This window comes from Palaemon carinicauda, chromosome 29, assembly GCF_036898095.1.
Source record: "Palaemon carinicauda isolate YSFRI2023 chromosome 29, ASM3689809v2, whole genome shotgun sequence".
NCBI lineage: Eukaryota > Metazoa > Arthropoda > Malacostraca > Decapoda > Palaemonidae > Palaemon > Palaemon carinicauda.
Genome location: NC_090753.1, coordinates 85,063,816 through 85,090,337, shown reverse-complemented (window position 1 = coordinate 85,090,337; position 26,522 = coordinate 85,063,816). Strand labels below are relative to the sequence as shown.

The 26,522-nt window shown below is 46.7% G+C and overlaps 1 protein-coding gene across 2 annotated transcripts in view; it reads right to left on the bottom strand.

Annotated features, from left to right (window-relative positions):
- Positions 1 to 26,522, bottom strand: part of LOC137622301 (UDP-xylose and UDP-N-acetylglucosamine transporter-like) — a 117,487-nt gene that overhangs the window by 78,873 nt on the left and 12,092 nt on the right. For both annotated transcript variants that reach the window (XR_011040413.1, XM_068352863.1), the window contains exons 2-3: positions 6,822 to 6,916; positions 6,572 to 6,685 (exon numbers count right to left, since the gene is read on the bottom strand). Coding sequence is in view for 1 of the 2 variants with exons in the window: in XM_068352863.1 (XP_068208964.1) it covers positions 6,572 to 6,685; positions 6,822 to 6,898 (191 nt within the window). In the remaining variant the exon portion in view is untranslated. The remainder of the gene's footprint in view (positions 1 to 6,571; positions 6,686 to 6,821; positions 6,917 to 26,522) is intronic.

The following is a 26,522-nucleotide window of genomic DNA, read 5'->3' as shown; positions in this document are numbered from 1 at the left end:
TTCTTTTGGGAAGAGTTTTTTAGGATACAAGCATTTTAGGTTGCGAGTTCGCTCCCAGAACGAGGTAAACTCGTAACCCAAGGTACTAATTTCAAGGGTTCCTTGGTTGAAATAACAAATTTGGAAATAATTTGTATTTTTCCTAACATACAAACCTGAAGCTATTTATTAGGGTATTACTTTCGGCAACACTGAAAACCAGCCAAGACAATATTAATGAGGGATAATTACCCCATCCGCTAGTTAGCCGGAGGAGGTTGGGGTAGACTAGCTACCCCGCTTACTCACACCTGTCGGTTGAGAAACCACATTTGCTTTCTGGCAGGACTTCTTCGGGGACAGGGTGGCGGGCCAATTTGTATAAATAGCTTTAGGTCTGTATGTTAGGAAAAATACAAATTATTTCCAAATTTGTTATTTGTTCCGACACAGATACAAACCTTCGCTATTTATTAGGGTGACTTACTCTTAGGAGGGAGGGAGTCCTTACCAACTGGCCTTGGTAATGACCCGGGGTCCTCTCTATTTCGATCTATGATCAATAGAGGGAACCCTACCCTCGCTAAAATCAAAGTAGTTACAAGGTAACTCACTGATAGCGGCCTGCAGAAGCTTGTATGAGAGAGACTCGTGGCTTGTCTTCACGTAGGACCTCGAGGATTCTAAGACATATCCAATACCCTCCCTCAAGAGCTATTGGTGACGTAACAAAGTATTCATTCATACCAAGGATGCACAAGGGAAATGATTCTTACCTGTAGAGAGGTGAGGTCAGCTATGCTTCGGTCTTACAGAGTTATTTCCCCAGGGGGGGAGAAGGAGAAAGAAAGAAGTGAGCCAGACATTCTTTTCATTCACCCTAGACTAACCCGGGTAACCTCAGCCCTCAACTCTCTGCTACTTGTCCATCAAGGAGCCTGAGGCATTAAATCACTTGTTGTGCGAACACCACAGGACCAATGGAGAAAGTTTCCATGCTCCTGTGGGTTACGTCTTTCAAGTAATGGGCTGTGAAGGTCGTCTGACGCTTCCACACGCCCGCTCGCAATACCTGTGCCACAGAAAAGTTTTTCTTGAACGCCAGAGACGGTGCAATGCCTCTGACGTCATGAGCTCTGGGTCGATTGGACAGAGGAGGATCTGGATATAGAACGTATTCAATTACTTTCCTTATCCAGGAGGAAATAGTATTCCTCGTGACCTTCCCCGTGCTGACAAAAAGTGCTCATACACGGGGCGAGCTTTTGCTGTTCTTTTCAAGTAACACCTCAGACTCCTCACTGGACATAGTAACAGTTGGTCTGGATCTTCGGTTACAGAATGAAGACTCTCTATACGAAATGGGCCGAACCTGGAGTCCGGCACACCCGGATTTTGAGTCTTTGCTACAAACTCAGGGACGAAGTTGAGGATTACTTCCCCCCATCTCCTAGAGTGGGAGACATCAGCAGATAGACCATGAAGTTCGCTGACTCTCTTGGCCGAAGCCAAAGCGAGCAGGAACACCATCTTCCACGTGAGGTGGCGATCTGAGGCCTGGCGTAGTGGTTCATAGGGGAAGCCCTTCAGAGAGCTGAGGACCCGAACCACGTTCCAAGGGGGAGGTCTTAGCTCTGTCTGGGGGCAAGTAAGCTCGTAACTGCGTATGAGCAAAGAAAGTTCCAACGAGGAGGAAATATCGACTCCTTTCAGTCTAAATGCGAGACTCAAGGCTGAGCGGTAGCCTTTGACTGCCGAGACCGAGAGAAGCTTTTCGTCCCGAAGGTATACAAGAAACTCCGCTATAGTTGGAACAGAGGCATCGAGGGGAGAGATACCCCTTCCACGACACCAACCACAGAAAACTGACCACTTCGCCTGGTAGACTGCCTCTGTGGATCTCCTGAGGTGTCCAGCCATTCTTTTCGCAACCGGTTGCGAAAAGCCTCTCTGTGTGAGGAGGTGCTGGATAGTCTTCAGGCGTGTAGTCGAAGCGAGGCTACGGCTCTGTGAAAGATGTTGGCATGTGGTTGTTTGAGGTGGTCGTGTTGTGGAGGAAGCTCCCTCAGGATCTCCGTGAGGAGATACAGAAGGTCCGGGAACCATTGTGTGTGATGCCATAGCGGAGCTATGAGGGTCATTTGCAAATTGTTGCTTGCTCATACCTGGTTGAGGACTTTTTTCATCAGACAGAACGTGGGAAACGCGTAAGCATCCAGGTTTATCCACCGTTGTTGAAAAGCACCTTGCCAAAAGAGCTTGGGGATATGGGACTGGGGAGCAGTACAACGGGAGCCTGAAATTCAGGGCCGTTGCGAACAGATCCACCGTCAGGGAACCCCACAAAGACAGGACTTTGTTGGCTATCAGAGGATTCAAAGACCACTCGGTGCCAACTATCTGAGTCGCTCTACTCAACTTGTCTGCTAGCACATTCCGCTTGCCTGGAATGAAGTGAGCTGATAGAGTCACCGAGTTGTCTTCTGCCCATCTGAGTATCTCTACTGCAAGATGGCACAGCTGCTGCGAAAAAATACCGCCCTGTTTGCTTAGGTAAGCTACTACCGTGGTGTTGTCGCTCATCAGCACCACGGAGTGCCCCTCCAGGACCTGGTGGAACTTTTTGACGGCCAGAAAGGCTGCCCTCATCTCTTAAGAGATTTATGTGCTGGTACCTTTCTGATTCGGACCATTGGCCGGAGATGTAATGGTGCAGCACGTGAGCCCCCCACCCTTCTTTTGATGCGTCCGAACACAGCATCAATTCCGGGGGAGAAATGAGAAAATCGACCCCTTTGCAGAGGTTCGGCTCCACCAGCCACCACCTGAGGTCCGACTGTTCCTCTAGCCCTATGCGGACTAGGTGATCCCGGGAATCGGAGTGCTGTTTCCACTGGGATTTTAGTCGCCACCGGAGGGATCTCATCCTGAGGCGACTGTTGGGGACCAGTCGGGTCAGGGAAGAGAGGTGACCGAGAAGGCGAATCCAATCCTGCGCCGGGAGCTCTTCCCGACTGAGGAAGACCTGTGCTATCTCCCTCAGTCACTGGATTCTTTCGTCTGATGGAAACGCTTTGTGCCTTAGGGTGTTTAATCGCATGCCTAGGTATACCAGTTCTTGAGAGGGGAGCAGTTGAGACTTCTCGAGGTTTACCACGATCCCCAGATCCTGTCAAAACCTTACAAGCTCGTCTCGGTGGTGGAGAAGGGCCGCCTCCGAGTCTGCCAGAATCAGCCAGTCGTCCAAGTATCTTAGGAGACGGATGCCGACTCTGTGAGCCCAAGATGATACTAGGGCGAATACTCTCGTGAATACCTGGGGTGCTGTGGAAAGACCGAAACACAGCACCCTGAACTGGTAATGCTTCCAATTGAACATGAATCTCAGATACTTCCTGGAAGACGGATGAATTGGGATTTGGAAGTATGCGTCCTTCAGATCTAGAGTGCACATGAAGTCCAGAGGTCTTATCGCTTGTCTGACTGTGTCGGCCGTTTCCATCCTGAAAGGTGTCTGTTCGACAAACCTGTTCAGGGCCGAGAGGTTGATGACTGGTCTCCAGCCTCCAGACGCCTTTTTCACAAGAAAGAGTCGACTGTAGAAGCCTGGGGACCCGTCTAGGACCTCCTGGAGAGCGTCCTTCTCCAAAATAGACTGGACTTCTGCCCTGAGGGCAAACTCCTGTGTGGATCCCTTCATACAGGAGTTCAATGGAATCAGCACTCGAGTCAGTGGAGGGAGAGAGAGCGTGAATGGGATACGATACCCTGAACGAATCACCTTGACCGTACAGGGTTCGGCCCCATGGTAAAGCCACCTCTGCCAGCGGCTTTGCAGACATCCCCCCACAGGTGGACAAATGGGAGGATTGCCTGTCTTATTGGGACCGGCCTCGGCCAGATCCCTTCTTACCCTTTCCCCCACGGAAGGACTTTTTGCTGTGAAAGGCCTGCTTTGCACCTTTTTCCCAAAGGTTCACTACCTGATGAGAGAGGAACTCGATGGCCCGAGTGCCGGAAAAAAAGGAAAGTCTCCAAAGACTTCCTGGAGGACTCTCGAGACAGGTCTTTTTACCGCATCAGTTGTCCTAAGGATCCTAACCAGAAATCCAGCCACGAAGTAGCTTGCATGGCGTACTTCGCCACCTTTGCCTGGTTTAGGATTTCAGAGGCCGAAAAGGAGACGGGAAGTCCCAAGAGTTTCTCGAAGGGGGTGGCCTTCGAGAGTGCCTCTATAGAGTGGTCGAGAGGCAGCGTTGAATGGGATTCTCCGAGGATCTCGTAGTACCTCCTCTGAAACACATACGGAGGAGGTAAAAGCTTGGAGGACGAGTTGGAGCGGAGAGAAGAGGTGCAACCAGTTGCCTGAGACACAGCCTTCTGTTTGGCACTCTTCAACCCCTTTGACCAGGGCAAAGCTGCACTGGTCCTATGAGGTTTCCGAGTGCCATAGAACTGGTCAAGGACCGTTTCTTTTCCATCTAGAGGGGCTGCCGATGGATCTGGAAGTCCATTGATGGAACGGATGCAGGCTAGAACCTGTCAGAAGGCGTGTTCCGACTCCTTCCTCTCATCCTCTGTAAGCCTAGGGCTAGCGGCTGCTGGCAGAGCGTCGTCCTCGAGATCGCTCTGCCCTTCCACGTCCAAGCTCTCATCCATAGGAGCCCGGTGTGGGTCGAAGTCGTCAACTGTATCGACTGGGGATAGGGAGACTATCGGGGAGGTGCTTGCTTCCGGCTGCCTGGGAGGCAGTGAGGAAGAAAGCCTGGCCAAGGATTTGGGAATGATGAACAAATCCTTCGGTTCCCTCCTACGAGGCCGGAGATCCTCTGTCCCCAAGGGCCTAGAGGATTCCGTCAGCTTATGGGTGGAAGGTAAGTCCATTGCCGTACGGGATGAATCCCGTCCGGTCGCATGTCGTGCCTCGTTAGACACTATCTCGACCGGTAAAGAAGGGAGGGAGTCTCCATAGTAAGTAACCCTATCCTCCTTGGGGCCTGAAGGACGAATCCTTTTCCATTCCCCCTTTGGCCTGGCCCGTGGCCTCTTGAACTGCAGGGGGCTACCCTGAGGTTCATGCCTAATCTCCTCCAGAGGTCTTTTGCGAGGGGATGATCGTCTCCCCTTGCCTGAGGGGCCCGCCTGTGCGAGAACTTACGACCTCCTCCTCCCGAAGGACTCCTGCTGTCATGAGAACCCGCGGGATCAACATGACTAGAGTCCGAAGACTCACGATCACGCCAGCCCAAAGGGTGATCGCCACGAGACCCCGAAGGGTCAACGTGAGGAGAACCAGCAGGTTCAAAAAGACGTCTCCTCACAGCCGGAGGAGGAGAACACCCGGGGTGGAGAGGGGTTACCCACCCCTCCACTCTACGAACCTCCGGAGAGGAACGTACAACAGACTCCGCCCGAGGGGGAGACTGAATAAGATCGACAGATAAATCCTCCGCAGGGGAGGAAAGTTCGCCCGAAGGAGAACTACGCTTATAACAAGGTTCTCTTTCCGCCCCTGGAGGAGAACCTAAAGCGTAAGGAGAGGGCCGATGTACAGAGGCAATCTTCTCTCGCGAATGAGAGATATGTTCCCCGAGGGGGAAGCTCGCCTTGGAGAGAGCCCTGCCACCGCCCCTGGTGGGTTAGCTAACTCCTCGGCGTTGGAACCAGACCCAAGGTCTGGCAAGGAACAGGCGCTCCCTAGAGGAAGAGAAGGAGCTGACTCACTAGGGGAGCCGTCATCCTCGTCTATCCCACAGGGTTGACCTGGAGTCACAAGCCCTGTGCTACTGCTCGACCGTACCCCAGAAGGGCCTGGTCGAGGATTAGCTTCGGGCAGAGATTTGGGCGTAGAGGAAGCAGAAGCCCGCGATTTCTTTGATTTCGAGGAAGACCCCGAAAGTGAAGATTAGCGTTTAGAGTTCTTCTTCTTACGTGCAAACCTCTCCCACTGGGAGGCAGGCCACTCCCTACACTCGGAAAAGGTGTTGTCCCGCGAACACTGAGTTCCCCGGAAAGCCGGGCATAAAAGATGTGGGTCTGTCTCCAAGGACGACATGGAGGTGCCGCAGCGGCGGCCCTCAATCCCAGGACATGTCCGCATAGCGGGACAAAAACCATACACACACCGACACACACAAAAGAAAAAGGAAAAGCAATAAAGTCAAGGCAGGTTGTTAACGGGAGAGAGAGACGGCACGTCTACACTCTACCGAGCCAAAAGTAAAAGTGGTTTCTAAACCGACAGGTGTGAGTGAGCGGGGTAGCTAGTCTACCCCAACCGCCTCCCGCTAACTAGCGGATGGGGTAATTATCCCTCACTAAAATTGTCTTGGCTGGTTTTCAGCGTTGCCGAAAGTAATACCCTAATAAAAAGCGAAGGTTTGTATCTGTGTCGGAACAAAGTTATGTTTCTTCACTGTGTATAGCATAATGTACAGTACAAGGTCATGATGATGTTCCTCTTTCTTAAAAAAAAAAAGATGCTTGACTATCAAATGAAAATGAAATTATCAGTTGGAATAATGGATAAAATATATCTTAAATACTACTGTGCTTTCAGAAACAGAGTAACACACATGTAATTTCTACTAACTTGATTGGGATGATATTTTTCTTCCGGCCAAATTCTGCAGTAAATATAAATCCCTCTATGGCAATAAATATAAACTGTGCACATGTGATGATATTTCCACTTCCTGGTTCATCCCTAAAAGAAAAAAATAACATTAGTTCAAAGTTTGAACAGGCACATATGAATAAAATTATTAATTTGTTATAAATTTTGCCAACTTAAAATACAATCACTCAGAATGCAAACAAATCCGGAATAAACCTGAACTTACTTTACCAGAAGTTCTAGAAAAATAACATTTGTACAACAACCAACAAAAACAAAGAAGACTGCAGAGGCAGCTGCCATGGTGGTCAATCAAAGAATCTGAAAAAACAAAATATGCATTAGACATTTAAGTTTCCTTATAAGATCTAAAATAATGCAGATATATAGAATAAGAGAAATGACAAATTTGTAATATGATATTTTAATTATAAAATAAATTTTTGAATATACTTACCCGGTGAATATATAATAGCTGCAACTCTGTTGCTCGACAGACACATACATAAAAAAAACTCGCGAGCGATCGCTATGCAGGTTGCGGGTGTGCCCACCAGCGCCAACTGTCGGCCAGATACCACTCTCGTATGTAAACAAAACCTTCAATTTCTTCTCATCCCACTGCGTCTCTATTGGGGAGGAAGGGAGGGTCGTTTAATTTATATATTCACCGGGTAAGTATATTCAAAAATTTATTTTATAATTAAAATATCATTTTTAAATATTTAACTTAGCCGGTGAATATATAATAGCTGATTCACACCCAAGGAGGTGGGTAGAGACCAGAGTTAATTATGTTTACAGCGTATAAGCTAAGAGTTTTTTCATTTTGGCAGTTATCAATATAACAAAACCAAAATAAATAGGTACCTGGTGAGGAAGTTGACTTAGACGATTACTCTGCCTTGTAAGTCTGTCTTCCTCACGGAGCCCAGCGATCCTCTTAGGATGCTGACAGACTCCCAGGAGCTGAAGTATCAAGGGCTGCAACCCATACAACAGGACCTCATCAAACCCCTAATCTGGGCGCTCTCAAGAAATGACTTTGACCACCCGCCAAATCAATCAGGATGCGAAAGGCTTCTTAGCCTTCCGAACAACCCATAAAATAATATTAAAAACATTTCAAGAGACAGATTAAAAGGGTATTGGAATTAGGGAAGTGTAGTGGTAGAACCCTCACCCACTACTGCACTCGCTGCAACGAATGGACCCAGTGTGTAGCAGTCCTCGTAAAGAGTCTGGACATCTTTTAAGTAAAATGACGCGAACACTGACTTGTTTCTCCAAAAAGTCGCGTCCATAATACTTTGCAGAGATTTATTTTGCTTGAAGGCCACGGAGGTTGCTATATCTCTAACTTCGTGCGTCTTAACCTTAAGCAAACATCGGTCTTTCTCATTCAAGTGAGAATGAGCTTCTCGTATTAAAAAAATCTGATAAAATATGACAAAGAATTCTTTGACATAGGCAATGAAGGTTTCTTAACTGAGCACCATAATGCCTCAGATTTCCCTCGTAATGACTTAGTACGAGCTAAATCGAACTTAAGAGCTCTAACAGGACATAATACTCTTTCCAGTTCGTTGCCTACGATCTCTGATAAGCAAGGAATATCAAAAGATTTAGGCCAAGGACGAGAAGGCAGTTCATTTTTGGCCAGGAAACCAAGTTGAAGTGAACAAGTGGCTTTTTTCTGTAGAAAAGCCGATGTTCTTACTGAAGGCATGAAGTTCACTGACCCTTTTAGCCGAAGCCAAGCACACTAGGAAAAGTGTCTTGAGGGTGAGATCCTTCAGGGAGGCTGAATGTAATGGCTCAAACCTGTCTGACATGAGGAACCTTAGGACCACGTCTAAGTTCCATCCAGGAGTTGCCAAACGACGTTCCTTAGAGGTCTCGAAAGACTTAAGGAGATCTTGGAGATCTTTATTGTTGGAAAGATCTAAGCCTCTATGTCGAAAGACCGAAGCCAACATGCTCCTGTAGCCCTTAATCGTGGGAGCTGAAAGGGAGCGAACCTTTCTCAGATGTAAAAGAAAATCTGCGATTTGGGCTACAGAGGTACTGGACGAGGACACAGATGCTGACTTGCACCAGTCTCGAAAGACTTACCACTTCGACTGGCATACTCTAATGGTAGAAGCTCTCCTAGCTCTTGCAATCGCACTGACTGCCTCCTTCGAAAAACCTCTAGCTCTTGAGAGTCTTTCGATAGTGTGAAGGAAGTCAGACGAAGAGCGGGGAGGCTTTGATGGACATTCTTTACGTGGGGCTGACGTAACAGATCTACCCTTAGAGGAAGACTTCTAGGAAAGTCTACCAGCCATTGAAGTACCTCGGTGAACCACTCTCTCGCGGGCCAGAGGGTAGCAACCAACGTCAACCTTGTCCCTCCGTGAGAGGCGAACTTCTGCAGTACCTTGTTGACTATCTTGAATGGTGGGAATGCATATAAGTCCATAAAAGACCAATCCAGTAGAAACGCATCTATGTAGATTGCTTCTGTATCTAGGACTGGAGAGCAAAAGATTGGTAACCTTTTGGTCAACGAGGAGGCAAAGAGGTCTATGGTTGGTTGACCCCAAGAAGCCCAAAGACTCTTGCCCACGTCCTTGTGGAGGGTCCATACCGTGGGTATCACCTGACCCCTCCGACTGAGACAGTCTGCCAAGACGTTCAAGTCCCCCTGGATGAATCTCGTCAACAGGGAGATGCCTCGAATTCTAGACCATAAGAGAAGGTCCCTTGCGATCTCGAGCAGCGTGAAGGAGTGTGTGCCTCCTTGCTTGGAGATGTACGCCAGTTGTGGTGTTGTCTGAGTTGACCTCTACCACTTAGTTTCGAAGACGCTTCCTAATATCATCAAGGCCAAGTGGACTGGTAATAGCTCCTTGCCGTTGATGTCCATGCTCTTCTGACTTGAGGTCCACAGACCCGCGCATTCCCGACCGTCCAGGGTCGCACCCAACCCAAACCCGACGCGTCTGAGGACAACACGTGGTTTGGGTTCTTGACTGCTAGGGATAGTCCCTCTCTCAGACTGATATTGCTGTCCCACCATTTCAGGCATGCCTTTATTGGTTCGGAGACTGGGAATGATACCGTCTCTAATGTCTTGTCCTAGTTCCAGTGAGAGGCTAGATGGAACCGGAGAGGCAGAAGGGGTAGTCTCCCTAGTGAGACAAACTGCTCAAGGGATGAGAGAGTCCCTACGAGACTGTTCCAACTCCTGACTGAATAAACGTTTTCTTTTCAGCATTAGTTGGACTTCGAGCAGGGCTTGAATGCGAATCTCCATCCCCAAAAATAGAATAATCTGGGATGGGATCAGCTGGGACTTTAAGGTTGACCACAAGTCCCAACTCCCTGGCCAGACTCAACGTCCAATGTAGATCCTGCAGACAGCGAAGGCTGGACGATGCTCTGAGAAGCCAGTCGTCCAAGTACAGGGAGGTCGAAACTGGTACCCCACATTCCTGTAAACAAACCTCAGAAACGGTTGGGAATCCAGGTGTATAGGAATGTGGAAGTATGCCTCCTGAAGGTCGAGAGAGACCATCCGGTCGCCTTCCATAAATGCTGTCAAGACAGCCTGGTAGACTTCATCGTGAAGTTTGTCTTGACAATGAACACATTGAGCGCACTTGCCTCTTACGTACTCCTGCAGTGAACATGGCTGCCAAATCATGGAGCCATCCCTGAGGGACTTGTTCCTGCAGAGAACGTGGCTGTCAGATCATTGGAGCCATCCCTGAAAGCCTTGTTTATGCATGACATAATTGTACAGCAAAACTTCAAAGGCTCGAAAACAGCTGTGAAGTTGACCTGTAAAATCTTGGAGCGTCTCATGGCCAGGCGCCAGGGAGAGTCTATGAGGTTTGAGAAGTCTATCTGGGCAGAGGCAGGAACTCTCAAGCCGAGAACTTCTCTCGTGTCATATCAGACTCTCGCTCTATAAGCCAGTTTAAAAGAAGGGAAAGCAAAGGCTGTATCCCCCAAACTCCTCCTGGTGATAAACCAGTCGCCTAGCAAACGTAAAGCTCTCTAGGAGAGCGAGAGAGCACTAGCTTATAAAACAACGGCTTCGAAGTAGCTAGGCCTAGTGTAAGCTCTGACGTTTAGGCGAACGAGGAGCAGCAGTTACAAAAAGATCCGGACAAAGATCCTTAAAAATCAGCATGATTTATTTAAAGTCCATAGAGGGCTAAGCAGCTTTAGGCTCCTCTCCGTCTGACAGAGTCCTCAAGGGAATATCAGTAGGAGGGGGAACAGCAACTTCCTCATCTGAAGGAACCTTGTCCGATAATAGCCGAGTCTCAAGCAAGGGAGAGACCTACCGTGGTGGCAATGCTTTACAAGCAGAGTCCACACGCACTGGAGCATTAGTAGCGGATCAGGACGCAACGTCATGTAACTGCTTGACAGTCTGTGAACTGTCAACAACAACAGGTGCGAGAGACCAGGACGCAACGTCATGTAACTGCTTGACAGTCTGTGAACTGTCAACAACAACAGGTGCGTGAGGACGCACAGCGTCCACTCGAGACTGCTTTGACCGCCTAGACTGAGCAGTCAAAACAACTCTAGAATGCGGAGGTTGACGCTCAGCGTCAAAACAAGTCAACTCCGATTGTTAGCGAACGTCCTGAACGTCAACAGGAGCATCAGCAAGTGGCCTAACGTCCAAATGTGGCTGAAAATCCACACGAGACCGCATCGAGTGTGGTTCTAAACAACCTGACTGACGTGACTTAGCTACGCCAACGTCAACAGGACGCACAAAGGAACGTTAGGGTGGCTGAAAGCCAGGATCTCGATGAGATAAACGGCTAGGCTCAACGGACTTATCGGCAGAATAGTCTTCCATAAGGGAGGCAAGCTTATTCTGCATGTCTTGCCGTACAACCCATTTAGGATCAACGGAAATGGTTGCGGTAAGAGACGAGGGTAATGTCTGTGACCGCAAAACCTTGCCAACAAAAAGACTCTCGGAGTCTGTGTTACGCTTTTGTTAGGCGGCGAGCAGTCTTCCGATGACTGCATAGGGTCAGAGCTGTCCTAATGGCTACAACCAGGACGCTGGACCTGTCCTGAAAGGACTGACTTTCGCTTAAGGGCTCGAAACCTTGTTTCAGGTTTCTTATGCGAAAAGCCTTCGGATGACGAGGAGAAAATCGTCTCTCTCGCCTTATGGTAGGGGTGATCTTGGTAAGATACACCCGATACCATAGAGGGAACGTCTGTTCGCTGATCAAGGCCTCTCGAACCCATAAGTCGTACGACATTACTTCTCCCCTGGGCTTGGAAGCTTGCAAGAGGTCCCGGACTAGGCGAACGACAGGCACGAACAGACGAACCCTCGGTCGCAACACTGATAACACTTTGAGCAATATCACTTTATCACTACGATTTTCTATTTTGCACTTATTTCACTGAAATCGAAACTTCTACTGATTTCTACCTGAAGCACGCAATTCTACCCTCATCAAACGGTAGTAATTCCGAATTCAGTCGTATAATGCAAGCACATTAATACCAGCAAAAAACAGTAAACAATTTTAAGATAAAAAAATCAGTGGCAGGGGAAGAGACTAAACACTAGTTCATTCAAAACTACGTTTTCCATCTCTCACCGTACATTGCCTGGGGACGAGAATAAAAAACTAAAAACGTTTTATCCTTTCTCCCCGTACAGAGACTAGGGACGAGAGTAACTCGAGAACAACGTTACCCGCTTGAACGGAACGTTTTCTCTCCTCTCTCTCCCTCCGTCTCTATCTCTCTCTCTCTCTCTTGATTTCGCACCTAAGAGAAGAGCCCACTTACGTTTCGTCAAAAAAACATGTTATTTGACCAAAGGAAAAAAACTGAAAGGTTTTTCAATTAAAAAGTTCCTTTAAAATAGAATTTCAAACATTTAAGCTTTGAAAGAAGAATGAACAAAACGTCAGAATCGATTTACTCTTTCTGCAAAGTGAAACCGTGATACTCTCTCTCTCTCTATCGTAACGATAGAGCGCAAATTGTGTAGCATAAATAAACTAAACGTTAGTTCATCTTTGAAACAGTACGAAGACTATTCAAAGAAAATCTTTCATAAAATATCTATTAAAAAATATTCATTTAAAAAGTTTTAAATCATTAGCTCTTTAAAAGCTATTTACGATTGAAAGGGCTCAACGTTGTTTAACTTCGGTTTCTAAGTTAGGACCGCCTACTCTCAGGAAAGGTCTCATATAAACAAATCATTAAAAATTTATTTTTATGTTTATTATAAATGGAAAGTTAATCGAAGAGGCCTAATAAAGGCGGTGAGATATAAAATATATAGAGGAAAATCTATAATTAATTTATAACGTGATAAGATAATTGCTAAAAGCCTAAACACACTTCCGTCTAAGGGAAGGGTCGGCCATTTAACCCTGGATAGGTACGGTCCTCGGACACCCCTTTAAGGGTATACTCGGACGCGAACGACCCCGACGCCAAAAAAAATTCTTGAAAAATCAGTTTTTGCAGTAACCTCCTTTTTTCTTTTGCCAAAAAAAACTTCAATGAATGCTTAAAACAACTGTAAAGATAAATACTACTCATCTGCAGAAAAACTATTTATTATAAATATTTTAAAAAATTAAGTAGAAAAAAAAAAAGACCTGACATAAAAATTCATAAAAAAAAAGTTTATACATATATACACAAATCCTTTTAGGAATTGATTCTTGAATGTTTAGGACACATCTTGATGTATTTTGGATGAAGTCAGACCCATGGAGGTGAAGATCTGAAATGAGAAAAAAAGGGTAACTTTTTTTGGCCAAAAAAAATTGTCCAAATTTCATGAATTTTTTTGGGTACCCAAATGAAATAGGAAGTGGCTAATTTTTTTAGGGAATAAACATATGTTATCCTAAAATAGAAATATGTAAAAAAATATTCATTATTTTGTAAATTACATTTATATCAGGGGCCATATCTAAAGGTAATTTTTTGAGTACTTGGAAATTTCGTAAAAAAATACATATATTTAATATATAATATGATATTTATGCAGGTAAAAATAAACCAAAATATCACAAATTCTATAGGGAACAAGAATATATATAGATAGGGCAGCTTACGCTTCGGATATGTCCACAAAATGGCCGCCAACCACACTGACTCAGACTCCCAAATCTGCCACTTGAAATGTAGGAAGGGTATGTCAATTTCAAGGTGTTATTTACTAATCTAATTATTATTGGATATGCATAAAAATTGTATGGTGGGTTGCTGGATAATTGTCGATTATTTTACGACTATAAAATTAAAATTCTGACCCAAAAAATTTTTTTTGAAGGGAAATAAAATCGAAAAAAAAAATGTAAAACAATATTTTAGCTAAAAAAATTTGATGATATTCAATCAAAAAAAAAGTAAACAAAATTTTCCGACAAATAAACATCTAGAGGAATCATTACTCTGTGATAGTTCCTTAGTACGTAGTAATTTTGAAAGAATTGGGAAAAAACGAAAAAATGGCAATCACCGGAAAATCGAACACATACCTATATATACGCCATATCTGGCTAAAAAAAAGATAGGCATGGGTAGCCAGATCATCTAGAAACACTTTCCAACACTATAAAAATATAAGTTTTGCGACACTACTTACCAATTCCTTACGGTAACATGACTAAGCAAAAAAATGCAAAACAAATAAAAAGGGGCACTCGTGGAAAAATGGCCATTCTAATATACGGCATTTCAGAAAAAAAAAATTTCAGCCACGTGCTAGGCAAACCATCAAGGCATATTTTCCGACAAATAAACATATAAATGAAATATTACTCTGTGATAGTTCCTTAGTACGTAGTAATTTTGAAAGAAATGGGAAAAAACGAAAAAATGGCAATCACAGGAAAATCGAACACATACTTATATATACGCCATATCTGGCTAAAAAAAAAAATAGGCATGGGTAGCCAGATCATCTAGAAACACTTTCCAACACTATAAAAATATAAGTTTTGCGACACTACTTGCCAATTCCTTACGGTAACATGACTAAGCAAAAAAATGCAAAACAAATAAAAAGGGGCACTCGCGGAAAAATGCCCAACATTCTAATATACGGCATCTCAGATAAAAAAAAAAGACATGCACGTGTTAGCCCAACCATCAAGGCACACTTTCTAACACATAAACATGAAAAAAAAATCAATAATATACGGCAATTCCTTACTACGTAGTAAATTTTTACAAATATTGAAAAAAAAACAGAAATTGGCAACCGCAGTTAAATACCCAATATACCAATAACTACGTCGTATCTGACAAAAACAAAATCACGCATGGGTAGCCAGATCATCTAGACACACTTTCCAACATTAAAAAAGCAAAAGTTTTACGACACTATTTCGCAATATCTTACGGAAAAATGACTTGGCAAAAAAATGAAAAAAAATTAAAAAAGGACACTCGCGGTAAAATGCCCGACATTCTAATATACGACATCTCAGATAAAAAAAAAGACATGCACGTGTTAGCCCAACCATCAAGGCACACTTTCTAACACATAAACATGAAAAAAAAATGAATAATATACGGCAATTCCTTACTACGTAGTAATTTTTACAAATATTGAAAAAAAACAGAAATTGGTAACCGCAGTTAAATACCCAATATACCAATAACTACGTCTTATCTGACAAAAACAAAGTCATGCATGGGTAGCCAGATCATCTAGACACACTTTCCAACACTAAACAAGCAAAAGTTTTACGACACTATTTGGCAATATCTTACGGAAAAATGACTTGGCAAAAAAATGAAAAAAAATGAAAAAGGGGCACTCGCGGTAAAATGGTCCTCGTGGTGATGAACGACATTTTAACTAAAAAAAAAAAACATGCACAAGGTAGCCAAACAATCCACCAAGACTTTCCACAACTGATAACCTATACAAGTAGCACCATTCTACGACAATTTCATAATACGTAATAACTTTGATAATTATGCAAACTACCTCAGAAGGGTAAACTCGGACGCGAACGACCCCGACGCGTCTCAGAAATCGGGGAAGGAGTACAGCTACAGCAATGCACATCTGGACACTACTAGAGCGTGTAGGGGAGACACCTCCTGCAGGTCGATCACCCACAAATTCAGTCACAGGGGTGAGTCACGTGAGAAAAACCTGTTTTTTTTTGACGCTCGGGGTCGCAAACGACCCACCGTACCTATCCAGGGTTAAAAGTCAAAGAAAGTCCATACTCTCTTTGTCATCAAAAATTAAATCTATCCAAAAACGAGTTCAAGATTTAAGATGAAGATAAAACACCTGCACTGCGAAAGCTCAAACCAAAATGAAGTACTTCACCAAATATGTACGTCTTGTCGACAGAGAAGAAATTGAAGGTTTTGTTTACATACGAGAGTGGTATCTGGCCGACAGTTGGCGCTGGTGGGCACACCCGCAACCTGCATAGCGATCGCTCGCGAGTTTTTTTTATGTATGTGTCTGTCGAGCAACAGAGTTGCAGCTAATATATATTCACCGGCTAAGTTAAATATTTAAAATTGTATTTTTCCTAACTATACAAACCTTAGCTATTTAATAGGGGTTATTACTTTTGGTGTAGCTGAAATGACGAGCCATTAGAATTTTAACGAGGGTTTACTACCCCACCGCTACTTAGCGGGGGGTAGGGAGGATAGCCTGCTACCCACCCACCCCCCTCTCACACACTTGTACTTGAGCTCACTTTGCTTGGAGGTAGGACTTCAAGGGGGATAGGGCTGGCGGGCAAGTTTGATTAAATAGCTAAGGTGTGTATAGTTAGGAAAAATACAAATTATCTACGAATGTCATTTGTTCCGTAACTGACATCCAACCACGCTATTTAATAGGGGTGACTCACCCCTTAGGAAGGGTGGTAAGTCCCAGCCAGTACTGGCTCTTGGCTTTGTCTGGGGACTCAATATTTGAGTGTGTTCGCACTCAGCAATAAGGAGTCCCTGCACCTCGCTAGAACCATGCTACCCAAGGACTGCGGCCTACGCAAGCTGTGTGTGAAGGTATGATAAAGTGTGACTCATCCTAGGAAGTTGACCTGTAGTCCTTTAGATGGAAACTTTAGGCTAAGACTCTCCCAATACCACCTCGTCAGGTGAAGAAAAAATAAGCCTATCATATTTCCTTTTTATTTTTTTGATTAAGAAATAACTTAATGTATTTTTAAATTTTGTCATATTTGTTTTCTTTCAATGTATGATTGATTTTTTAAATTTAATGTTACGATGTTCTTAGGTCTCACCCGACTAAAATACTGTAGTAATAACCTTAGTAAAAGTGCTTGCATTACGCTCGTTTACGATCAACAAGCCCATACGGTCGTTTGAGATCTCGGAACATCGTCTGTTGGTTAACGAAGGAAGTAAAGTCTGCCCCGTAGTTGCTGATTTTTTCCAGTTTTGGGTTGGAGTTTGAGAGGTGACTGGTCGGTGTGCACCAGGACAGTCAGAGAGTCAGTTGGTGGGTGTAAACTATTACTTCATCCTGATTCATTATCATTAATATGGCAAGCTAAAACCTTAGCGGCCAAGGATGGCTCATGGACTTGGACGTCAGAATGGCAGCAAGCTTAATAACACCCTTTTTCCGAGCTACGTATAGTCCATTCCACCATGGGACTTTGGAATCTCACTTCAGCGGATCAGGACTAATGAAGATGTGAGTACAATGAGTTAATGCAAGTTCAAGTACTGTCCGATCATTAGTTTAAAGTTTTTTTCCGTATCAACTTTGATCCCCCATCACGCTCAATGAATAAATTAAAAGGACCTAAAGAGTATTTAACATCAAATTTATCAATATACATTAACTTAAATTTTATTAAGGTTAATAACCTATCTCATTATTCAGTGCTATCCGATAACAAATTTTTGTATTTCTCTTTCATTTGTTTTTACGTAATTCATCAAATAGAAAGGGATGTCGAATAGTTATTTTTCTTCGACGTAATTTATACAAGTGTTATAGATTTTTTTCGACCATTTATAATTTCTAATTTGCTTTATATGTAAATAAATTTTGCATATAAAGTATTACTGACCTACTGTATAATCTTTATATCGATAATTTTTATCGTACTTATTTGTGTTGTCAGGTCCTTGTATTTCCTTTGGTAATTGATGGACATCGGGAGGAGGAAGTTTGCATCCCTCACTTTTGACGGGTTCCTTCTCAAGACGGAGGAGTGCAGTGACTCAACTCCTTTCACGCCATTCCTTCGGAATAACTACAGTTTTTCCTATTTCATATATAGATAATGGTCATTATTATTAATCGTTAACTATCTTAATCATGTCTTGTTAATTATTAATTAAATGTAATTTGAAGCCTAAAATTGTTTATTTTACGATTGTTCCATACATTAATTTTATCAAATCAGGGTACGGGGACGTGACAGTATTACCTTAATACTAGGAACACAAGGAAGCATGGTTTACCTGCAGTGGTTTGAGGTCAGCTGTGCAGAGAACCCAGGATGCTGCTTTCCCCAAGAGAGGGGAAGATGAAGAAAAGAATAAGGGCCAGACAAACCTTTTCATTCATGCAGACTAAGACTGGGTAACAATGCCCTCAACCTTCAGATACTTGTACACTAAGGAGCCTGAGGTTTTAAACCAGCTGTTGTGCAGCCACCACAGGGCCGATAGAAAACGTAACAAGCCTCCTGTGGGTCACGTCTTGCAGGTAGTGGGCTGTGTAGGTCGTCTGACGCTTCCACACCCCAGTTTGAAGAACCTGCGTCACTGAGAAATTTCTCTTGAAGACCAGGGACGTAGCTACGCCCCTGACAACATGTCATCTAGGGCGATGTGATAGAGGAGGGAGTGGATTTAGGGACAGATGGATCACCCTACGAATCCATGCTGAGATGGTGTTCTTGGTGACCCTCCTCTTAGTCCTCCCAGTGCTAACAAACAATGCTTGCACCTGGGGACGGACTGCAGCCGTTCTTTTGAGATATAGCCTCAGACTCCTTACTGGGCACAGTAGGAGATGGTCTGGGTCATCTGTTACAGAACGAAGACTCGAAATCCCTAAGGAGTTGAACAGAGCGTCTGGCACCCCCGGGCTTTGAGTCTTAGCAATAAACTCAGGGACGAATTTGAACGTTACTTACCCCCATTCCCTTGAATGGGCGATGTCATATGAGAGACCATGAAGTTCACCGACTCGCTTGGCTGAAGCCAAAGCTAGTAGGGACACCGTCTTTCAAGTTAGGTGGCAATCTGAAGCCTGGCGTAATGGTTCATAGGGAGGTCTCTTAAGAGACCCGAGAACTCAAACCACGTTCCATGGAGGAGGTCTCACTTCCGACTGAGGGCAGGTAAGTTCATAACTTCGTATGAGTAGGGAAAGTTTCAGCGAGGAAGAAATGTCCATTCCTTTCAGCCTGAAGTCTAGACTTAAGGCTGAGCGATAGCCTTTCACCGCCGAGACTGAAAGGCGCATTTCTTCCCGCAAATACACGAGGAACTCCGCTATTGCTAGAATAGTGGCATCGAGTGGATAGATACCCCTTCCACGACACCAACCACAGAAGACTTTCCTCTTTGCCTGGTAGACAGATGTGGATGATTTTCGCAGATGTCCAGACATCCTAATCGCAACTTGTTGCAAAAATCCTCTCTCAGCGAGGAGATGCTGGATAGTCTCCAGGTGTGAAGTCGTAGCGAAACTACGGCTTTGTGGAAGATGTTGGCATGTGGTTGTCTGAGTAGATCGTGTCGCGGAGGGAGTTCTCTCGGAAGTTCCGTTAGGAGCTGCAGAAGGTCCGGAAACCATTCCGCGTGATGCCATAGCGGAGCTATGAGGGTCATCGAAAGACTGACCGATATTCTGGTCTTGTTGAGCACCCTCCTCATCAGACAGAACGGGAGAAAGGCATATATGTCGATGTTGTCCCACCGCTGTTGGAAGACATCTTGCAAGAGAGTCTTGGGATCCGGGACTGGGAAGCAGTACAGCGGAAGCTTGAAGTTCAGCGCTGTAGCGAACAGATCCACAGTCGAGGAAACCCACAAAGTCAGGACTATGTTGGCTACTAGATGATCCAAAGACCACTCGGTACTCACTATCTGAGACGCTCTGCTCAGACTGTCGGCGAGCACATTCCTCTTACCTGGAATGAAGCGAGCCAATAGTGGAATCGAGTGGACTTCGGTCCATCTCAGTATCTCTACTGCGAGATGGGATAGCTGCTTTGAAAAGGTACCTCCTTGCTTGTTGATGTAAGCCACTACTGTGGTGTTATCGCTCATCACCACCACAGAGTGACCCACCAGGTTTGTTGGAACTGTTGAAGGGCCAGGAATACGGCCTTCAATTCTAAGAGATTTATATGGAGGCACTTTTCTGATTCTGACCACAGGCCTGAGGTCCTGTGTTGCAGAACGTGGGCCCCCCACCCTTTCTTTGAGGCGTCCGAAAACAGCATCAAATCTGGGGGGAGGACGAGAAGATCCACTCCCCTTTGTAGGTTCTCATCTGTCACCCACCACTGAAGGTCCGTCTGTTCCGCAGGACCCATAGGGATTATGACGTCCGGGGATTCGTGACCCTGATTCCACCTGGACTTGAGTCGCCATTGGAGGGATCTCATCCTGAGGCAACCATTGGGAACTAGACGGGCTAAGGATGAGAGGTGACCGAGGAGACGTAACCACGATTGGGCTGGAAGTTCTTCTCGTCTGAGGAAAGGACTTGCGACCCTCCTCAGCCTTGCTATCCTGTCGTCTGATGGGAAGGCTTTGTGGAGATTGGTGTCTATGATCATGCCTAGATATACCAGTCTTTCAGTGGGAAGAAGAGAGGACTTCTCGAGATTTACCATGATCCCCAGATCTTGGCAAAGTCCCAGAAGTTTGTCTCGGTGTCGAAGAAGGGCTGACTCCAAATCCGCTAGGATCAGCCAGTCGTCCAGATAACGGAGGAGACGGATGCCGATCCTGTGTGCCCACGACGATATTAGGGTGAACACTCTGGTGAAAACCTGTGGTGCTGTGGAGAGACCAAAACTGGTACACCTTGTTGTCTAGGCTGAATCTTAAGTACTTCCTTGAGGACGGATGGACTGGGATCTGGAAGTACGCGTCCTTCAGGTCCAGTGTACACATGAAGTCTTGCGGTCTCACTGCAAGTCTGACCGTGTCTGCGGTCTCCATGCTGAACGGAGTTTGCTTGACAAACCTGTTCAGAGCTGAGAGGTCGATGACTGGTTTCCAGCCTCCAAACACCTTCTTTACAAGAGAGAATCGACTGAAGAAGCCTGGGGACCCGTCGACGACCTCTTGGAGAGCGCCCTTCTTCAACATGGTCTGGACTTCTACCCGAAGGGCTTGTCCCCTTGCTGATCCCATGGCAAGGGACGCGATATCCTTGACTGATTACGGAAATCGTCCAGGACTCGGCCCCGAGTTGCTGCCACCTGTTCGCGCAACTTTGTAGGCATCCCCCACTGGTGGACATGCAGGGGGACTGCCAATCCTAGGATTCTTTACTCCACTGGAAGACTTTTTGCCTTTCTTGTCCTTGACAGGAAAGGGCTTAGACACCGTTGTCTTCGCTGTAGCTGTCGGTTTTGTGGTTGCTAGGGTGCTGGAAGTTTATAGGGCTTCGATGTTAGAGCCCTATGTAGGAGAGAGTCCTGGTTGGACTTCCTCCACCTCTCAGCCGTCTGCTCCACGTCCTTAGGCTCGAACAAGTTCTTCTCCATAATGGAAGAATGTCTGAGCCTGCTGATCTCGGTGTTGGGACCTTTTGATGGAATCTCTCAGACACCACATCTCGACGTTTCAAGATGGTATTAGCCCACAAGTTCAAGACTTGGTGGGCTAGAAACTCGATCGTACGAGTGCCCGAGAGTAGAAAGGTCTCCATGGCCTTCCTGGTACTTTCTTTGGACAAGTCCTCTGAACGTAACAGGATGCCTAGGGACCCTAGCCAGATGTCCAGCAACGAAGTTGCCTGCATGGCACACTTCGCTACCTTCTCCTGGCTAAGGATCTCCGTTGCCGAGAACAAGACCTGCCGGTTGGAGTGTCTCTCTAGAGGGACTCCCCTGGTAAGCTCTTCCAAAGAGTGGTGTAGGGGAAGAGCTAAACAAGTCTCCTCAACGATGTCAAAATACCTCCTCTGATGGACACGAGGAGGTGGGAGGAGTTTGTTGCTGGCGCTGGATCGGCTGGAGGAGGCAAGCTCGGAGAGCTGGGCTTCGACCTTGTCTCTGGCACTCTTAACCCCTTGAGACCAGGGCAAAGCCGCACTGACCTTTGAGAGTTTTTGAGTCCCAAAGACTCGGTCCAAGACCGTGTCTTTGCCCTCACGAGGGGGAATCTCTGGATCCGCAAACCCATTGAGATTCCTCATAAGGGTTAGAACCTGCCAGAACGCACGCTCTGACTCCTGTAGCTCCCCTCCTGAAGGGCTAGCAGCGAAGTCTCCTGTCCCCAAAGGCTCTTCTTGTGGGGACTCGTGGACGTTCTCCGAGTGCTTGGCTGGCTCCGGTCTAAGCCTTGAAGATGACTTCGGCAAAGTCTTGGAGTCCTTCGACTCCCTCCTGGGAGGAATGCAGGACTCCAACAACGATGGTTGGAGGCTCTTCTCCACCCCTACCCGAGAAGACTTTCCAGCGTGAGGTGGGGTTTCCCTCATTGGTGCGATGGGGGAACGCCTCACCTCGCGTGATTCCCCTGAGGACGGGAAATCTTCGTCCGAAGGGGAGGGAGTGAAAGTCTGGGGGGGGGGGGGGGTTGAGGAGGCCTTCCTCAAGGACTTACGAGAAGTCAGCTTCGCCCTCGGAGAAGTTACCACGTTCGACACTCCTCTCTTCCTCTTCAGGGGAGTAGAAGCTGCCAATGATTTGTGGCCCAGCACAGAGAGAACAGGCTTAAAAGCCTGCATGACCACTCTGACCAGGGACCCAAACCAAGGCTGCTGACTGACAGCTGCGCTGTCAGAAACTCCCTCTGGAGGGAAGGGGATCGACCGATCCCTAAGAGGAGTTACCAAAGGGGGTTCGCCTGAAAAGATGAAGGAGAAGAAAAGTCCCTGGACCTATCCGGAATCCTCTCTCCTGCCGGTGAGCGCGCTGTTCTGCGCTTGTGCGGGGGGGGGAGGGGGTGTGTGGACACGACGATGATGACCTGACCGCGCGTTGTCCTGCAGCCTCGCTCATGGGTTCGCGCTGGGGAGCGTGCTGGTGCTCGTGCGATGGGAAATGCCCTGAGTCGCGCGCGGGAGACTGTTCGCGCGCAGGGGCGCAGGCTGGAGAAGGCAGAGGGCGCGCTGAAGGATGGATAAGCGCTCGCGCCCGTGAAGGCGACTTCGCGCGCAGGGTCCGGCCGAAGAGCACGTGCGGGCGATAACGTTGGGAGCGCGCGCTCAGGAGACACATCCCTTGCGCGCGGGCACGCATGAGAGCGCAAATCTAGCGGCTATGGTGATGGGCTTGGGCGCGTAACCTCGTGGGCGCGTGTCAGAGACTGCACGCGAGGGTGCGCTGGCGAAGGATGGCGCGCAGTCGGGGACCAATGGCGCGTTGGCGATCGCTGGCGCGTTGGCGATCGCTGGCGCGTTGGTGAGCACTGGCGAGCAGGGGAAGAAGTTAACTTCCCCACTGCACCCAGATCAGAAGATCGTGGGCGCGCATGAGATCATTGGCGCGCAGGAGAACAAAAGCGCGCAGCAGGATGAGGGCGCGTAGGTGAGCGCTGGCACGCTTTAACAGGAGCAACTTCTGTCGATGAGCGCTTGCGGGCAAGTGAGCGCTGGCACACAGGTGATCGTTGGCGCGCAGGGGAGATCTGGCGCATAAGGGACGTATGCACTAACTTGTGCATACGCCCATGATGACCCCGAAGGGACCGTTGCCCGTTTTACAACGGGATGCGTTGGCGCCCACAGCGCGTCAGCAGCCAGGAACGGCGACGGCAGGTCAGCAGGTCTGACAGGTGGAAGGTTGGCGTGCCCTTTATAAGGACGACCTTCCACCGAAGGAGATTGCGAACGATCTGCAGAGAGGTCCAGGGTTGTAGCTGGGAGAGTCAGAGAATGACGGCGAAGTTCCTCTGCGGCGGACTGCAGTGACTATGAACCGAAGAGGCGCCTCCAAACACCCTTGTGAGGCGAAGGAAGGCCTCTACGGCGAAGAGGAAGGCGGGCTTTACGCCTTACACGCCCTCTGTGGGCCGTGGGGTCAGCGGGCTGACCATCAGCAGTCCTCCGAAGAGGAGTCTCTGTGAGTGAACTCCCCCGAGGGGAAGAATCACCAGCAGAAGGATGTTCAGAGGGGGGGAACTAAGCCTTCAGCGACATCAGGATCATCACGAGCAGAGGTTTGATATAACTCATCGGAAGCCTCTGCCACGACAACGTCGACGATAGACAGAGGATCAACCTCTGCTAAAGTCGGCGATTGTTTGACAGCGGCACCCAACCTGATCATGTCAAACAAGGCTTCCTTGGAGGCGAACCCTCAAGCCCCAAGGAAGCCCAAAGCTGAAACAAATCATCATTAGTTACAGGCATATTTATATCCTCCCCCGGGGGATGAGGAGGAGCTGCCTCGCTATGGGAGGCAACTCCCTCTCCCAAACCCCGAGATCGGGCAACAGAACTATGGCCTACGCTACCACTCGATAGTTTCTCGGAAGAAACTGATCGAGTGGGAGCTTCGGAGGAGGTTTGGGCCATGGAAGAAGAGCCCTTGGGATTTTCTCCTTTCAAAGTAACCTTCGAAGGAGAAATATCCCGTCTGGAATTCTTCTTCCGGCGCCGAGAAATCCTCTCCCACTGGGAGGTAGACTAATCCCTACACTCACCACACACTTTATTTCTATCACACCGCTGGCCCCTACAATAAGGACATAGGGTGTGAGGGACCGTATCGATCGCCGACATATACGTGCCACAAGGGCGGTCGGGTAATCCAGGACACTTTCGCATAGCAAAGGCCAACTTCATGCACACCTGTCAAAGGAAAAGCAAAAAGCATTAACAATGGCTGTCAAAGAAGGCGAGGGTGACAGCGGACACGTCCGACTACCACCCGAGCCGAGAGCAAAGTGAGCTCAAGCACAGGCGTGTGTGAGGGGGGGGGTAGCAAGCTACCCTCCCTACCCCCCCGCTAACTACCGGTGGGGTAGTAAACCCTCGTTAAAATTCTAATGGCTCGTCATTTCAGCTACGCCGAAAGTAATTACCCATATTAAATAGCATGGTTTGTATGTCAGTTACGGAACAAATCAACCTTTAACAGGAGACATCCTAAGGAGGGAGGAAGTCCCTATGACTAAAACTGGCTCGGTTAAACTGACCCAGGAAATGTCAATGAATCCTGGTCCTAAGGAGGAGCAAAATACATGACTGTCGTTAACCCCTGTGCATTGGGAGTCAGGGTAGAACATTACCATAAATGGTAAGCTGATGAAGAATCTATTTCCTATAGGATATGCTCTCAAGTGTATAGGTATTATATGATTAATGTGTATACAAGTCTATCATCTGCCTTGCTCAGAGGATGGTGAAAATATTTCGATCATAATTCCAAATTAGAGAGAAAAGTCACTCTGGTACATAGCTTACAAGCATCTAGTGTCCAGTTCAGCAATATAATGGTACAACTGCTGTACCACAAGAGAGGGAAAGAGGAGAGGAAGAACTGGAAGTCATTCTTACCTTTCACTCTAGACTTTCGTCGGAATAGTTAACCAAGACGAGATGCTACTTGTCCGGTGGGGAAGCTGGGTTCGCTACACTATCTGTCGAGTGGCTACCAGCCATCCAAATGAAAAGATATCCAAGGACCGATTCAGGGACCGGTGGGTATATTTCCTGAAGTAGCGGACAGTGACAGTAGTCTGACATTTCCAGATTCCGGCCTTCATGACCTGCGCTACAGACAGATTCTTCCTGAAGGATTAAGTTGAGCTGATATTCCTGACTTTGTGTGCCGCCATTCACAAGGGTCCACTTCCTTGTGCATCATCTGGTGCAAAGAAGCATCTCATGGTTTCCTGAACCCACATGTAGATCAGTCTCTCAACCTTCCCAGAGATTAGAAAAAACCTGAGTCATTTCAGTTACTGTCTCAACCACCCTCCCAGGACACAGCAGCTGATTGCCTTATCACTTGTTGCTTTCTTAATAGAGGAAATGAAGATGGTCTTGAACCTAGAACAATGAATTGCAGTGTATTGTGTTCTCTCCCCCCAGACTGCAACATTTTTCCATCCCTTGGTGTGACCAACTAAATACAAAATGTTATTTTCATTAGTAAAATAAATTTTTGAATATACTTACCCGATGATCATGTAGCTGTCAACTCTGTTGCCCGACAGAAATCTACGGTCTGGATACGCCAGCGATCGCTATACAGGTGGGGGTGTACACAACAGCGCCATCTGTGAGTAGGTACTCAAGTACTTCTTGTCAACAAGAACTCAATTTTCTCCTCGGTCCACTGGTTCTCTATGGGGAGGAAGGGCGGGTCCTTAAATTCATGATCATCGGGTAAGTATATTCAAAAATTTATTTTACTAATGAAAATAACATTTTTCAATATTAATCTTACCCGATGATCATGTAGCTGATTCACACCCAGGGTGGTGGGTGGAGACCAGCATACATGTTAACAAAGAAGCTAAGTATCCCGTATCTTATTTTAGCCGTTATTCAAAATAACAAACATAAAATAAATAAGTACCTGGTAAGGAAGTCGACTTGAACCATTACTCTGCCATTTTAAGTACGTCTTCCTTACTGAGCCTAGCGATCCTCTTAGGATGCTGAGCGACTCCTAGGTGCTGAAGTATGAAGGGCTGCAACCCATACTAAAGGACCTCATCACAACCTCTAATCTAGGCGCTTCTCAAG